Below are 17,527 nucleotides of genomic sequence, written 5' to 3' on the forward strand. Positions count from 1 at the left end.
TTATTCCTCTTGCTGGCTGGTCTCACATGATCGTAGCTATGATCGTAGCTACTTGGCCGGTCTGTGGTGAGTTGGGATGGCTTGCACCATTGCAGTGTTAACTACGCATGGAGTTTGAGCATCTCCAGGCAACTCCACAGCGCCACTTAGTTTACCATTTCAATGGTCATGCGCCAAAGTGTTCGCCTTTCAATAGCCTGTGTTCGCCTTTCAATAGCCTGTGATAACTTCACATCCTATTCCTCAAATAGTGAACTACTTTTAGCTGGATATAAATAGCCTGCATAATAAGATAAATATGACAAAAAATATGACTTTGGTCTGAATTAGTGGAGTTATTTAGAATAGACTGTACAGTGTGCACCTCACCATCATATGTGACTAGTAGAATTATAGTTATGTCACCTGCCAGTGCGCAGGAAGTCAATAAAAAAAGGACGCAATTAACCCTAAAATTGCCAAGGGATCAACAATGTCATTATTTTGAAACCCTTTTTTTATCCTTCTAAAATTTAAGGACTTTGTCAAGTTACGGACAAAAAACATAATTGACCATGATTTCTGTGTTAAGGAATGAAAAACAATATACCTTGCATAGGCCTACTATCCAGCTAGCAACGATCACTCCAGAGGCACGCAGCCCGCCAGGGTGGTCACTCGCCTTGCGACAGCTTTTTTGCCCATCGCCTCACTCACGGCGGTGTGTACTAGTGGGCGGCGCTCCTGATAAAAACGGCCAAACCAGGCTGTCATCTTGTGAAACAGTGGATGTAAAGAATCTAGCTAGCTAAACCCTTACAAAAAAAGATTGCAGTTTTGAAACTGCAGTAAAAGTGCAGTAACTGCAGTCGACTGTGGTATTTTGGACGCAGTAATTGCAGAATAACTGCAGTAAAAATAACTGTTATTTTGGACGCAGTATTTGCACCATACTGCACGCTAACTACATTTATACGTATACTGCACTCTGACTGCAATCTTTTTTCGTAAGGGAAGCATTTACTGCGAATTGAATGTACAATTTTGTAAGCTTGCCTTGCTGATATTTCCCATGCAATGCAGCTGAAGTAACGTGGCTAGCTAACTATTTTCTGTCTTATTGTGTAGTGAATTAGCTATAAAAATACCTGTATGCCTATGGATGTAGCTAGCTATGTAGCCGATCTGTGTATGGACCCTAAAATGTTTGGTATTAATATTAGTTCAGAACAGTGGTTTTAAATGCTTCCACCAGTTAATCATTAATCCCCAAGAAACTGCAGAAAATTACTGTTACACACATGACTGTTACATGTCAATATTATAATGTCAATATTAGCTAGCTAGCTATGAACCTAGCTATGACCTAGCCATGAACCTCAGCTATCATAGTCAGTTATATCGACTTCAAAACAGTCTGAATGGCATCAATGAAACCTGTGAATTTAGTAGAGTATAATATAACTTTATTGTGCCAAGTCGTATATACATGTAGTTATTACCAAGCTTGAGTTCCCCCACATTGTAGCCTGTACATTGAATATATTCACTGATCATGTACTCTACCTTGGTAAGTAAAGGTGTGGTTCAGGTATGAATGTATGTGAGACATTCTTTTTCAGTCATATCCAATACCAGGAGTATCAACATCCTGTATTTGAATGATGCTGTGTCTGCATGTATGTATTACAATTGTACACTTCAACAGTGTTTACCAATCCTGGTTCTGGGACATCAGTGGTTACACATTGAACTCTACAATAGACTGGAACACATGATTTAACTAGTTAAAGGCTGATTTGTAATTCATATATACAGAACCAGAATTTAAAAAACAGTACACTACACTTCCTATGCATCATGTATATACTCTAAAACACATTCATCTCAATATTTAATTTCCTTCATCTGCACTGATCTGAAGACATAGGATAGGTGTAGTATTTCATCAAACGAGATACTTAATTTCAACCAGTAGAGAATGTGAACTAATTCCAGTAGAGAATGTGAAATACTTTATTGAAAGAAGTTCATTATCCAAGTGTTATAAATACATAATACATGCATTATAAATATTATAATTGTAATATTATAAATACAAGTTCAATCTGTACTTCAATGCACATCTGGTGTCCATTATAAAAACAGAGGAAGAAAGAGGAGGTGGGAGAGAGGTGTGAGAGTGTAAAAGACAGAAAGGGAAAGAGATAAGAACAGAGGAGCAGGGAAAACAGCATATGATTAATGAATTACAGTGCTACTAGGGAAACAGCATATGATTAATGAATTACAGTGCTACTAGGGAAAACAGCATATGATTAATTAATTACAGTGCTACTAGGGAAAACAGCATATGATTAATGAATTACAGTGCTACTAGGGAAAACAGCATATGATTAATTAATTACAGTGCTACTAGGGAAGACAGCATATGATTAATGAATTACAGTGCTACTAGGGAAAACAGCATATGATTAATGAATTACAGTGCTACTAGGGAAAACAGCATATGATTAATGAATTACAGTGCTACTAGGGAAAACAGCATATGATTAATGAATTACAGTGCTACTAGGGAAGACAGCATATGATTAATTAATTACAGTGCTACTAGGGAAGACAGCATATGATTAATGAATTACAGTGCTACTAGGGAAACTGCATATGATTAATGAATTACAGTGCTACTAGGGAAGACAGCATATGATTAATGAATTACAGTGCTACTAAACTTCATATTCTCTCAGTTCATCACAATTACATAATAGTGTCTCTAACGGTGTCTCCTAAACAGCCTTGGGCGGGTTATCTTAGAGCGGGTGAGGTGGCGATGATGGGACTGGAGGTTGGCATCCTCTCTCACATCAAAAGGATAATTGAATACCCCCCCATAGCTCTGGATAAGAGCGTCTGCTAAATGACGTAAATGTAAATGTAGCATGGGACAACAGCAGGATCATTTCAAGGATAGCATCACAAATGAATACATAAATGCCACTTGAAGCTTGATGATGACTTGATCATTTGAATCAGCTTTGTAGTGCAAAAATTTGCACCCCTTTGAGTCCCCAGGACCAGGACTGAGAACCACTGCTCTTCATTGGGACCTCTTCATCTGCAGACAGGCTTTCACAGCTCTCTGTATCTGAGGACAGAAAACATCACAAGAAACAGACTTCATTATACTCAAATTAGACAGCACTGAATATTATGTTACTATTATCTCCATCCTCACTTCTAGGGACTGGAACTACACAAAAGTACCTGCCCCTATCCAGAATAGCCTACTCTCTCCCTTTTGACAGTTGGGGCTGCTATCCTTTCACCCTCCTCCATGGCTGTTAGCTAGCTACCTACAAATGCATTTGGAGTTTGTTTTTTACAATGACGATAGCTAGCTAATATGAAGTTAGGTAGCTGGTGATATTGAATTCACTTAGCTAGCTAGCTATACAGTATGTAAAGTTGGCTAGATAGCTAGCTAGCTATGTTAGCAGTTAATTTGAGTTAGCCTGCACTGTACAGTAGCTAGATAGCTAATAATACCTCAGTTTATTTTACATTTTCAAAATGTATTTACTTACTTGAATAGGTTCTCTCAGCCATGTGGATGATTGGAAACAGGGCAGCAAAGTGTGTTTGTCACCAGAGAGGTTTAGAGCATATGACTATTTACCTTGAATAAATTCATGAAAGGAGAATGGATTAAACTATTTAACCATTTAATAACCAGACCTTCATACACATTTACTATGCTGAATTTTTTATGCACAACCAAACTATTGCTATATGCTGCCATATGCTGCCAGGACGCCCACAAGCGAGCCACTCTGGGCAGCTGAAGCGGCATGCGGCAATTTTCCGTGTGCCAGCGTACATAGGCCGTGAACTTTTTCACCACCTCCCATGCCACGTTCTCGCCTCCCAACGGTCCCCTTTTCACCGCTTTCCTTCCATCGAAAATGAATGGGAGGCGGTGTTTCACCACGCTGTTTTCGACCCTTGTGTACACGGGCCAGCCAGCGGCATGCCTACTCCGTCACCACTTATTTTTGTTTATATATATACAGTATATATTTATAGATTTTTATTATTTAAGGTACATTGGATGTCCATTTGGAAAAGTACTGTAAATGATTATGTGTGTGAAAAATATATCAGATAACAAGGGCCAGTCCTGGTCACCTGGATCCGCTGGTGATGACAAATCAAATCCAGTCAAATCAAATGTTATTGTCATGTAGGCCCTACTTCTCACACAGTTCAATGGCGACAAAAGTGACAGTAATCAAATAAGTAACATATACACTGAGTGTACAAAACATTAAGGAAACATTCCTAATATTGAGTTGACCTCAGAACAGCCTTAATTCGTCAGGACATGGACTCGACAAGGTATCGAAAGTGTTCCACAGGGATGCTGGCCCATGTTGACTCCAATGCTTCCCACAGTTGTGTCAAGTTTGCTGGATGTCCTTTGGGTGGTGGACCATTCTTGAAACACACGGGAAACTGTTGAGCGTGAAAAACCCAGCAGCATTGCAGTTCTTGACACAAACCGGTGCGCCTGGCACCTACTACCATACCCTGTTCAAAGGCACTGAAATCTTTTGTCTTCCCCGTTCACCCTCTGAATGGCACACATACACAATCTATATCTCAACTGTTTCAAGGCTTAAAAATAATTATTTAACCTGTCTCCTCACTTTCATCTACACTGATTTGTGGATTTAACAATTTACATCAATAAGGGATCATAGCTTTCACCTGGATTTACCTGGTCAGTCTATGTCATGGAAATAGCAGGTGTCTTTAATGTTTTGTATACTCAGTCACAGGAGATTGGTGGCACCTTAATAAGGGAGGACGGGCTCGTGGTAATGGCTGGAGCGGAATAAGTGGAATGGTATCAAATGCATCAAACATATGGTTTTAAGAATTTACTTAAAAAGTTAAGAAAACAAGTGTAACACTGTCACGTTCGTCCATCGACGGGTCAGACCAAGGCGCAGCGTGATATGCATACATGTTTATTTGACTATTAAACACAACAACAAAACAAGAAACGAAACGTGAAGTCCAAGGTACACAAACAACATACCTAACACGGAACAAGATCCCACAACCCACTAGTGCCAATAGGCTGCCTAAGTATGGTCCCCAATCAGAGATAATGAGCGACAGCTGCCTCTGATTGGAAACCACACCGGCCAACGTAAAATACACATACTAGAATATACAACATAGACAATACACCACAATGAAAATACACACCCTGACTCAACAAATAAGAGTCCCCAGAGTCAGGGCGTGACAGTACCCCCCCCCCAAAAGGTGCGGACTCCGACCGCACAACCTTTACTAAACAGGGTAGGGGTGGGCATTCCGCCTCGGAGGCGGATCCGGCTCCGGGCGTGACAACCACCTATTCTTCGCCTCCCTGTTGCGCCCCTGGTCTGGTCTGGACCTCGGCGCGCTGCTTCCCCTCTCCTTCCTCCCACTATACTCCAAGCCCTGTCTGGACCCTGGTGTGGGAGACCCCGAACCTGGAGAGGGGCTGACGTCTGGGTCCGGACTGGAGCCGCTGACCGGACCTGGACTGGACCCCGGTGGAGCGGACTGCTCTGGCTCCGGAGTGGAGCCGCTGACCGGAGCTGGATCAGGCACCGGTGGAGCGGACTGCTCTGGCTCCGGACTGGAGCAGGTTACCGGAGCTGGATCAGGCACTGGTAGAGCGGACTGCTCTGACTCCGGACTGGAGCTGCTGACTGGTGCCGGACCAGGCACCGGTGGAACGGGCACGGGTCATGCCGGACTGGACACACTCACCACTGGTCTGGTGCGAGGAGCAGGCACGGGCCGAACCGGACGAGGAACATGCACCACTGGCTTGGTGCGAGGAGCAGAAACAGGCCGGGCCGGGCTGGCGACGCGCACCACTGCCTTGGTGCGAGGGGCAGGAACAGGCCGGGCCGGGCTGGCGACGCGCACCACCGGCTTGGTGCGAGGGGCAGGAACAGGCCGGGCCGGGCTGGCGACGCGCACCACCGGCTTGGTGCGAGGGACAGGAACAGGCTGGACCGGGCTGGCGACGCGCACCACTGGCTTGGTGCGAGGGGCAGGAACAGGGCCGGGCTGGCGACGCGCACCACTGGCTTGGTGCAAGGGGCAGGAACAGGCCGGGCCGGGCTGGCGACGCGCACCACTGGCTTGGTGCAAGGGGCAGGAACAGGCCGGGCTGGCGACGCGCACCACTGGCTTGGTGCGAGGGGCAGGAACAGGCTGGACCGGGCTGGCGACGCGCACCACTGGCTTGGTGCGAGGGGCAGGAACAGGGCCGGGCTGGCGACACGCACCACTGGCTTGGTGCAAGGGGCAGGAACAGGCCGGGCCGGGCTGGCGACGCGCACCACTGGCTTGGTGCGAGGGACAGGAACAGGCTGGACCGGGCTGGCGACGCGCACCACTGGCTTGGTGCGAGGGGCAGGAACGGGCCGGACCGGACTGCGAAGGCGGACTGGAGGTCTGGAGCAGAGAGCTGGCACAACCCGTCCTGGCTGGCTACCCACTTTCGCACTACACATGCGGGGCGCTGGCACAGGACGCACTGGGCTGTGCACGCGTACTGGCGATACAGTACGTAGAACCGGCGCAGGATATGCAGGACCGAGGAGGCATACTGGAGACCAGGAGCGTTGAGCCGGCACACCCCGTCCTGGCTGGATGCCCATCTTCGCACGGCACGTGCGTGGTGCTAGTACAGGACGTACAGGACTGTGCCGGCACACTGGCGACACAGTACGTAGCTCCGCATAACACGGAGCCTGCCCAGTCACACGCCTCCTCGCGTGAGTACGGGGAGTTGGCTCTGCTCTAACACTAGGCTCCGCCAACCACCCTTTTAGCCCCCCCCCAAACATTTTCTTGGGGCTGTCTCTCGGGCTTCTTCCTCGGCCGGCGCCTCCTGCGTTGCCGCTGCTCCTCTCTATACCGCGCCTCCACTGTCTCCTCCCAAGGACGGCGATTCATCCCGGCCTGAATCTCCTCCCATGTCCAGGCTGTCTGCTCCTGGACACGCTGCTTGGTCCTCGTTTGGTGGGATCTTCTGTCACGTTCGTTCATCGACGGGTCAGACCAAGGCGCAGCATGACATGCATACATGTTTATTTGACTATTAAACACAACGACAAAGTCCAAGGTACACAAACAACATACCTAACACGGAACAAGATCCCACAACCCACTAGTGCCAATAGGCTGCCTAAGTATGGTCTCCAATCAGAGACAACGACCGACAGCTGCCTCTGATTGGGAACCACACCGGCCAACATAGAAATACACATACTAGAATATACAACATAGACAATACACCACAATGAAAATACACACCCTGACTCAACAAATAAGAGTCCCCAGAGTCAGGGCGTGACAAACACATTTAATAATATCAAAAGTTACTGTGAAGAATGGTCTTCAGAAACAAGTCCCTGAAATAGGCCTTATCCCCAAGTCCAGGATGTGGCGATGGCAAGACTGTTTGACAGAATGCAAGGTAGCATCTGCCAAATAGCAAGCGGGAGGAAATGATTTGCTATCTGGGTTAAGCCTGTCACATGCTTCCCAGTTGGAACAGTTAGCATATATATTATGACAAAATGTTGTGACGTTTTGATGTTCGGCAGAGTTTTTTTCAGCTGTTGGAGCGCACAATATTTTTTCTTGAGGCAAGTCGAAGTTTGGTAGCCAAAGTCTAAGCCTGTTTGTTGGTGATTGTACTACTCCTAGTAGGAGTGGGAACTATGGATGGGATTATTCAATGAAGTGTTTATTGTCATTCAACAAGAGATAATTCATTTTCATGCAAATTTTTTCACTTGAGAAATACTGCACCAAACATCTTAGTTAGTTGTAAAATTTCGCGACTAAGATCTCCTCGGCAAAAATGACAAAATTAATTTCCAGTGGTGGGAAAAGTACCCAATTGTCATACTTGAGTAAAAGTAAAGATACGTTAATAGAAAATGACTCAAGTAAAAAAGAAAGTCACCCAGTAAAATCCTACTTGAGTAAAAGTCTGAAATATTTGGTTTTAAATGTACTTAAGTATCAAAAGTAAATGTAATTGATAAAATGTACTTAAGTATCAAAAGTAAAAGTAAAAGTATAAATAATTTCAAATTCCTTACATTAAGTAAATCAGACGGATAGCCAGGGGCACACTCCAACACTCAGACATAATTTACAAACGAAGCATTTGTATTTAGTGAATCCACCAGATCAGGTAGTAGGGATGACCAGGGATATTCTCTTGATTAGTGCATGAATTGGACAAATGTCCTGTCCTGCTAAGCATTCAAAATGTAACAAGCACTTTTGGGTCTCAGGGAAAATGTATGGAGTAAAAACTACATTATTTTCTTTAGGAATGTAGTGAAGTAAAAGTAAAAGTTGTTACTTAAGTACTTTACACCACTGCAGATTTCTTGATTTATCGTAGATTAATTCAAACTATTTTGAGGAAGTGAATACTGGCTATGTTGTTGCTGCAGCATCTCAAGCAGGACAAACAGTAATATTGCCTTTTTTCAAGTTAAGGTCCTTTAAGGGTGGATGCGAGGCACAGACGTTCGCTTCGCGTAGCTGAGATCTGGTAGGAGCAAATCGATCCTTGTATGCGGGCGCCTAAAGCTGAAAATGTGGAATCAATAGTCAACTTTGTGATAAAAGCACCAAATTTGGTACAGAGGTAGATGTATGTCGAGAGTCTCATCTTTCAGATGTAGTTGGAACTTAGCTATAGGCCATATTATCCAAAGTTAGAGCTAAAACTCCTCAGTACTGTATTGTCCTGTCCTGTCCTGTCCTGTCCTGTCCTGTACTGTGTTGTCCTGTCCTGTCCTGTCTGGTCCTGTCCTGTCCTGTACTGTGTTGTCCTGTCCTGTCCTGTACTGTACTGTGTTGTCCTGTCCTGTATTGTCCTGTACTGTATTGTCCTGTCCTGTCCTGTCCTGTCCTGTCCTGTACTGTACTGTACTGTCCTGTCCTGTCCTGTCCTGTACTGTACTGTATTGTCCTGTCCTGTACTGTACTGTACTGTATTGTCCTGTCCTGTACTGTATTGTCCTGTCCTGTACTGTACTGTACTGTACTGTCATGTATTGTCCTGTCCTGTCCTGTACTGTCCTGTATTGTCCTGTCCTGTATTGTCCTGTCCTGTATTGTCATGTCCTGTACTGTACTGTACTGTATTGTCCTGTCCTGTATTGTCCTGTACTGTCCTGTATTGTCCTGTACTGTACTGTACTGTATTGTCATGTACCGTACTGTATTGTCCTGTACTGTACTGTCCTGTCCTGTCCTGTCCTGTCCTGTACTGTCCTGTACAGTACTGTCCTGTATTGTCCTGTATTGTCCTGTCCTGTATTGTCCTGTACTGTACTGTACTGTCCTGTCCTGTATTGTCCTGTACTGTACTGTATTGTCCTGTCCTGTATTGTCCTGTCCTGTATTGTCCTGTCCTGTACTGTACTGTACTGTACTGTACTGTATTGTCCTGTCCTGTATTGTCCTGTACTGTCCTGTATTGTCCTGTCCTGTACTGTACTGTACTGTATTGTCATGTACCGTACTGTATTGTCCTGTACTGTACTGTCCTGTCCTGTCCTGTACTGTCCTGTACAGTACTGTCCTGTATTGTCCTGTATTGTCCTGTCCTGTATTGTCCTGTACTGTACTGTACTGTACTGTCCTGTCCTGTATTGTCCTGTACTGTACTGTATTGTCCTGTCCTGTATTGTCCTGTACTGTCCTGTAATGTCCTGTCCTGTACTGTACTGTCCTGTATTGTCCTGTACTGTATTGTCCTGTACTGTCCTGTATTGTCCTGTCCTGTATTGTCCTGTACTGTCCTGTATTGTCCTGTCCTGTACTGTCCTGTAATGTCCTGTCCTGTACTGTATTGTCCTGTATTGTCCTGTCCTGTACTGTATTGTCCTGTACTGTACTGTACTGTACTGTACTGTATTGTCCTGTCCTGTCCTGTCCTGTCCTGTCCTGTCCTGTCCTGTACTGTACTGTATTGTCCTGTCCTGTATTGTCCTGTCCTGTATTGTACTGTACTGTATTGTCCTGTCCTGTATTGTCCTGTACTGTCCTGTATTGTCCTGTCCTGTCCTGTCCTGTACTGTACTGTATTGTCATGTACTGTACTGTACTGTACTGTATTGTCCTGTACTGTACTGTACTGTACTGTACAGTACTGTCCTGTATTGTCCTGTCCTGTATTGTCCTGTCCTGTACTGTACTGTACTGTACTGTACTGTCCTGTCCTGTATTGTCCTGTCCTGTACTGTACTGTATTGTCCTGTCCTGTATTGTCCTGTACTGTCCTGTATTGTCCTGTCCTGTACTGTACTGTCCTGTATTGTCCTGTACTGTACTGTCCTGTATTGTCCTGTACTGTATTGTCCTGTCCTGTATTGTCCTGTACTGTCCTGTATTGTCCTGTCCTGTCCTGTACTGTACTGTTCTGTATTGTCCTGTACTGTACTGTCCTGTCCTGTCCTGTACTGTCCTGTACAGTACTGTCCTGTATTGTCCTGTATTGTCCTGTCCTGTATTGTCCTGTACTGTACTGTACTGTACTGTCCTGTCCTGTATTGTCCTGTACTGTACTGTATTGTACTGTCCTGTATTGTCCTGTACTGTACTGTATTGTACTGTCCTGTATTGTCCTGTACTGTCCTGTATTGTCCTGTATTGTCCTGTACTGTACTGTATTGTACTGTCCTGTATTGTCCTGTACTGTCCTGTATTGTCCTGTCCTGTACTGTATTGTCCTGTCCTGTCCTGAACTGTCCTGTCCTGTCCTGTCCTGTACTGTGTTGTCCTGTACTGTACTGTGTTGTCCTGTACTGTACTGTACTTTAACACATTCATCCATTATGTGTAAGTACAGTAGCTTTGGTCCAGTTTTTCGCAAGTACTAATAAAATATTTGGTAGTGGTTGTACTATATGATACTCTAATTACACAAGTTGCTTTTGTTTACATTGTGAACATAGTCAATGTAGCTAGCTAGCTTCTGCTAGCTAGTAAATGTTGGTTCTTGACTTCATAAATCTTAATAAAAAATAACCAGTGGTGTATAGATGAGACCATATGCAACCAAAATCAACTTTATTTCTAATTATTTCAATACACAAGATAGAATAAACGCGCCCCTCAGCCATGGAGAATTTAACCTCTGCGATTCTTGAGCTTGGACAATGCCATTGGACGTGACGCAACGCGAGTGCAACACGGGCAGTATAGCAGCTTTCATTGATTTCAAAGGAAGCATTTCCTCAATGGCTGATAGCTGATGGCAATGCCGTAAAAGTCTGATGGCACCGGCGCCCATATTGTTGGCCATTTTAGGTCGTACCGGTATGTCAGATTAGCTCAATCGGTAATTTCTCAGCCTCTGAGTATCACAGAAACACAACACTATGAATGAATAACAGACACTTTTCAGTACAAGTGGCTATGGATGAAATTGATTAAAATATCTGTTCAACATCAAATTTGAAATGTGTGAAAATTCTAAAGAAATATATGCTTCTTTTGGGGAATTCAAACAATTTGCTTGTGTTACAAAAGGTTAATGAAATTAAAAGTGTTAATGCTTGAAATAATTTTTGCAACAAAAAAAAAAAAGGACCCTAGTTGGCGCTTCTAAGCTAAAAATATGTTGGCGCTTTCAGGATGAATGATTCTAGGGACAGTCAGTCAGCGTCACCTGCACAGTATCTGTCTGCGCACACACAGCTTCAGTATTTTGACTGTATTTTCTATGAGGGTAATCCGCTCTCATCTCTCAGTGACATTTGTATACTTAACCTCTTTCTCTTTTTAGGGTTTGATCTTTCAATGGCCTATAGGCTTCTTCACGTAGGCTACGTCCAGATGCAGGAAGTTAAGGGCCCACGTTCATAAGGTGTCTCAGCGTAGCAGCGCTGATCTAGGATCAGTACCCCTTGTCTATTCATTATAATGTAAAAGGCAACACTCCTACTGAGATGCTTCATGAATACAAATGAAGGAACTGGTCATGAACTTGATCATGTTAGTGGACCACCCTCAAACAAGGTGTTACTGCATGCATCAATGAACAAAATCACTTATTTTTCTTTGAATATATTTTATTTTAAAAAAAGGAAACCCAACAATAATTTTTTTTACATAATGATCAAGGATTTTTATTATCGTAGTCTCTTTCATCAGTTTCATATCATTACAGAAAATGTATTGTAGTACAGCGTTGTTCAATGTCTCCTCATTGCTTAATAATAGTAATTTCCTTAGGAGTGCTGGTCACATATCTGTACAATATGGTTCATCTTCATATTCTTTTTTTCTGTACATTTTTTTGTGAAGTTGGTTAAAAAGGCTGTCAGCACTTAAAGAAGCTGTTTCTTTTTATTCAGTGTGTTTTCCCCCTTTCTCTTAGTCGATTAAAATAAAATATTGTTTTTGTTTTTCCCAGGTAACCACGCTCCCTGGGGAGTCGGGGGCGGAGTTGCACCTGGTCAGGTGATAAATAAGGAAGCTTCAGGGTCTGGGCAGGTTGGTGGGTGGGTGACTGTCCCCCTCCCCCCTCTCTCCCAGCACCACCCTCATCCTTGCCCAGGCATTTGGCACTGCGCACATAAACAAGACTCACAAGATAAACAACAAGCAAAGCTCTTTGTGAAGCCATTATGATGCATACTAACGAGAGAAAAATAGAAGTGTGTGGTGTCACCTTTCAAGCGACACACCACAGAGGAAGTACACCTAGATTATACCCTACCCTCCTTCCTCTTACACGAGCACCGTGGGAAATCTGGAGTCTTCCTCAGTGTTTTTCTTCATATAAAAAAAAAAAAAAACAGATACTTTTTTTCCACTAAAATTAGAAAATAATATTTCTTTTTTTTTTGTCCTGGCAGGCACCTACAGCTCTATTAAAATGCTACTACTATTGATAAGGTCTAGCATTGAACACACAAAGCAATTGCAATGAAAGGAACAAAGTTGCCTTATAATCTAATAATGATAAGAAGAAGAATAAGAAGAATCATAATAATATATTACAGAATAAATCTCTTTTTATAATTAGATTTTTTTCTTTAAAAGTTATATTTTCTTTGTTTGAAATACTATTATAATCTTTTAAATTAATAATATTTTTTTTAATCATATGTACCTAGGTTTGTGATGGAGATGTTGACTATACCTCAACGTTATCCAAATCAAGAAAAACTAGCTGTGCCGTTGCATATTACAGAATAGTCAATGATATGTGGACATGCACCGTGAACCACCCATTCGAATCCCCTCTCTCTCTATGAAGCCATCTCAATGTCCCCCTTTGATGACATCATAGCCGACCGATAACCATGACGTCGACCACCTCTCCCTTGTGCAGCTCCACGTATTGCTCTGTTTTTGGAGGTAGCATCAGGAGACCGTTGGCGCTGCGCATGCTCATCAGCCTGCTGCTCACCTGGTTTCCTACAGGATGGATGGATGGATAGAGATAGAGATAGAGATAGAGATAGAGATAGAGATAGAGATAGAGATAGAGAGATAGATAGAGATAGAGGTAGATATAGAGGTAGAGGTAGAGAGATAGATAGAGGTAGAGAGATAGATAGAGATAGAGATAGAGGTAGGGATAGAGATAGAGGTAGAGATAGAGGTAGAGGTAGAGATAGAGATAGAGATAGAGATAAGAGGTAGAGAGATAGATAGAGATAGAGGTAGAGATAGAGGTAGAGGTAGAGAGATAGATAGAAATAGAGATAGAGATAGAGATAGAGATAGAGGTAGAGAGATAGATAGAGATAGAGGTAGAGGTAAAGAGATAGATAGAGATGGAGATAGAGATAGAGGTAGAGATAGAGGTAGAGAGGTAGAGAGATAGATAGAGATAGAGATAGAGATAGAGATAGAGATAGAGAGATAGAGAATAAATGCACTTTAGGCCCTCTGCCAGTACCCAGTACAACACATGTCCAGGAGGATTAAACCCATGACAGTCAGGATGACCTCGCTACCACAGCATGCAAGGGAGTGAGAGCCTACTAATACTACACTGTCTAATACTACACTGTCTAGTACTACACTGTCTAGTACTACACGGTCTAATACTACACTGTCTAATACTACACTGTCTAATACTACAGTATTTAATACTATACTGTCTAATACTATACTGTCTAATGCTACACTGTCTAATACTACACTGTCTAATACTACAGTATTTAATACTACACTGTCTAATACTACACTGTCTAATACTACACTGTCTAATACTACACTGTCTAATACTACAGTATTTAATACTATATTGTCTAATACTACAGTATTTAATACTACACTGTCTAATACTACACTGTCTAATACTACAGTATTGAATACTATACGGTCTAATACTATACTGTCTAATACTACACTGTCTAGTACTACACTGTCTAATACTACACTGTCTAATACTACAGTATTTAATACTATACTGTCTAATACTACACTGTCTAATACTACACTGTCTAATACTACAAAGTCTAATACTACACTGTCTAATACTACAGTATTCAATACTATACTGTCTAATACTACAGTATTTAATACTACACTATCTAATACTACAGTATCCAATTGTAGTTCTTTATGCAATATAATATTACATGTAATACAAAACAGTGAAAATAGTCACAGCCAGAGGGTTTGTTAGATGAGAGGACTGTAGCTTACCCCTCTACAATTGCCCATGAACAAAGCCAATGACCAGTCCATTGAGAGTCCATTGAGCCTGTGACCACACATGCCGTATAGTATAGAAGTGTATCGTTCCTTTTAGCAGTGCACAATAGAATAGAATATAAAATAATACAATGGAATAGAATGATATTCCATCAGTACCTGTGCTCTGGGCCCATGGCAGAGGCTCCTGGTGGTGCCATGTCAGAATGCAGCGGTGGTACTCAGGGCGAGGGTCCAGCTTCACGTCACATGACAACTACAGGAGACAACCACACAATCAACAGGGCTCATCATGACATGATGACCTCATCATGACATCACATCAGGGGGTGTATCCCAATAATCTCTCCTCCCTCCTGAAGTGTGCACTCGTTCACTACTCCCCACATATTTGTATTAATGCGCATGTGTGAATTGGAAATGTGTTTTTTTGCATATCCCAACTCCCCCTGAGCCAGCCTCGGAGAGTGGGGTCACGGCCAGGGTCTGCCATTATCAACGGTGACCCTGGAGCAATTAGGGTAAAGTGCCTTGCACAAGGGCACTTGGGCAGATTTTTCACCTTGGTCGGCTCAGGGATTCGAACTAGCGAACTGTCCCAAAACTCTAACCGCTAGACTACATGCCACCCTAAATAACCATCTGGTCTGGACAGTAAAAACTCTGAAAGGATATACAGTAAATACACACAAACTCGCACGTACACACACACTGCAAACGTATCTGAGAGATTTCTCAAGTCAATGGGCCACATGGTCAAGTCATGTGGTCAGACAAAACTCCTGGCCTCTACTTCCAGGTAGACGGGCTCTTCTGGATTACCTTCTCAAAACGCATTGGAGGAGAAGATCTCTCACCTCTGACCTCTGACCAATGAATTTTGAGAGGAAAGCGAGGATAGAGAAAACAATGGAGGAAAGACACATTGCAAAAGATTGATGGAGTCCTGTGCCTTTGTTCTTACCCTGGCTTTGATGATGGTGGGCCGTGGGTCCAGGATCCCCTGCATCTTCCTCAAGGCGGGGATGACGAAGAGGTTACATGTCACCACAGCAGACACAGGGTTACCTGGGCCGTGGGGGGGGGGGGGGGGGGGGGAGAGAGCGAGAGAGAGAGAGAGAGAGAGAGAGAGAAAACAAGAGTGTGTTAGAAACCAGTCTGGAAATGAGTGTCTGATTCCTTCTTTCTCTTTACTTTACACACTACCTGGGAGGGCAAAGATGAGTTTGCGAGCACCGTCCATGTCCAAAGTGGCGAATGTTGTCGGCAGACTAATATGATGGGAGAAGAGAAGAACAACATGGTCATCAATGAACAATCCATCCTTCCATCCATCCATCCATCCATCCATCCATCCATCCATCCATCCATCCATCCATCCATCCATCCATCCATCCACCGGTCCACCTGTCCATCCATCCCTCCCTCCACTGGTCCACCTGTCCACCTGTCCATCCATCCATCCATCCATCCATCCATCCATCCATCCATCCATCCACCGGTCCACCTGTCCATCCCTCCCTCCCTCCACCTCACCCTGGTTTCATGAAGACTCGTCCAAAGTGGATCTGGGCATGCAGATCAATATCCAGCACCTGCTTCAGATAGTCCTGAAAAAGAGGATCACACATTTTGGAGTATTCTAAAGTACATATAAACATTAGATGAAAACAGTTATAGTGTATGTGTACCTAAAACCCACATAAGACTTGTGCACCACCGGGGTGTATTCATCAGGCACCAAACGAGAAAAAAAAAACTCACTGAAACAGGAAGCGAGTATCTGGATCAGTATATCAAGAAAAAAATATGTACTTTTTTTTTGTTGCAAAATGTTTTTCGTTTTGGGCCTTAGAAATACAACCCTGTGCTGTGTGAGCCCACATAGTATTAACTCAACAATGTCATGTACGTATGTAAAATGTGTGTAAAATGTACTGTATATGTAATGAAATAGCTGTAAAAACAGAAATATCAAACACCACAATTCCCAATCCCAATAAATAAATATGATCCTGTTCTGTGTGAGATTGTAATTAATTCAACACCCCCCCCCCCACATAGTATTAACACCACAATTCCCCACCCCGACCACAAGATGTCAGAATAGTGCAATGTCATGACCAATGACCATTCATACTCACTATTTGCTCACATACCTTCTCTCCCATAGACACCCCTCCAGAGGTGATGATAACGTCAGCGCGGCTGATGCCCTCGTTTAGGGCATTCAGCAGGTCGTCTGGGCTGTGGGGCCGATAGACAGAGAACAGTTACCAGTTACCATCACACACCATTTATAGGGATATCAAATCAAATCAAATGTTATTTGTCACATGCGCCGAATAGTCTGCAAATAGTCTGGGTAGCCATTTGATTAGATGTTCAGGAGTCTTATGGCTTGGGGATAGAAGCTGTTTAGAAGTCTCTTGGACCTAGATTTGGCACTCCGGTACCGCTTGCCGTGCGGTAGCAGAGAGAACAGTCTATGACTAGGGTGGCTGGAGTCTTTGATAATTTTTAGGGACTTCCTCTGACCCCGCCTGGTATAGAGGTCCTGGATGGCAGGAAGCTTGGCCCCAGTGATGTACTGGGCTGTACGCACTACCCTCTGTACCACCTGAGGGCGGCCCGTCAGGATCCAGTTGCAGAGGGAGGTGTTTATTCCCAGGGTCCTTAGCTTAGTGATGAGCTTTGAGGGTACTATGGTGTTGAACGCTGAGCTGTAGTCAATGAATAGCATTCTCACATAGGTGTTTAT

General features: G+C 43.6%; 1 protein-coding gene across 3 annotated transcripts in view; it reads right to left on the reverse strand.

Annotated features, from left to right (window-relative positions):
* Positions 1-13,381: 13,381 nt before the first annotated feature.
* Positions 13,382-17,527, reverse strand: part of LOC311106509 (gephyrin) — a gene marked incomplete at both ends in the record, with an annotated part of 163,595 nt that continues 159,449 nt past the window's right edge. For all 3 annotated transcript variants that reach the window (XM_084148861.1, XM_084148859.1, XM_084148860.1), the window contains 6 exons: positions 13,382-13,515; positions 14,926-15,022; positions 15,731-15,834; positions 15,973-16,037; positions 16,303-16,376; positions 16,926-17,013. In XM_084148861.1, coding sequence (XP_084004987.1) covers positions 13,382-13,515; positions 14,926-15,022; positions 15,731-15,834; positions 15,973-16,037; positions 16,303-16,376; positions 16,926-17,013 — 562 coding nt within the window. The remainder of the gene's footprint in view (positions 13,516-14,925; positions 15,023-15,730; positions 15,835-15,972; positions 16,038-16,302; positions 16,377-16,925; positions 17,014-17,527) is intronic.

Source organism: Coregonus lavaretus, assembly GCF_964263955.1.
Source record: "Coregonus lavaretus genome assembly, chromosome: 31".
Taxonomy (NCBI): domain Eukaryota; kingdom Metazoa; phylum Chordata; class Actinopteri; order Salmoniformes; family Salmonidae; genus Coregonus; species Coregonus lavaretus.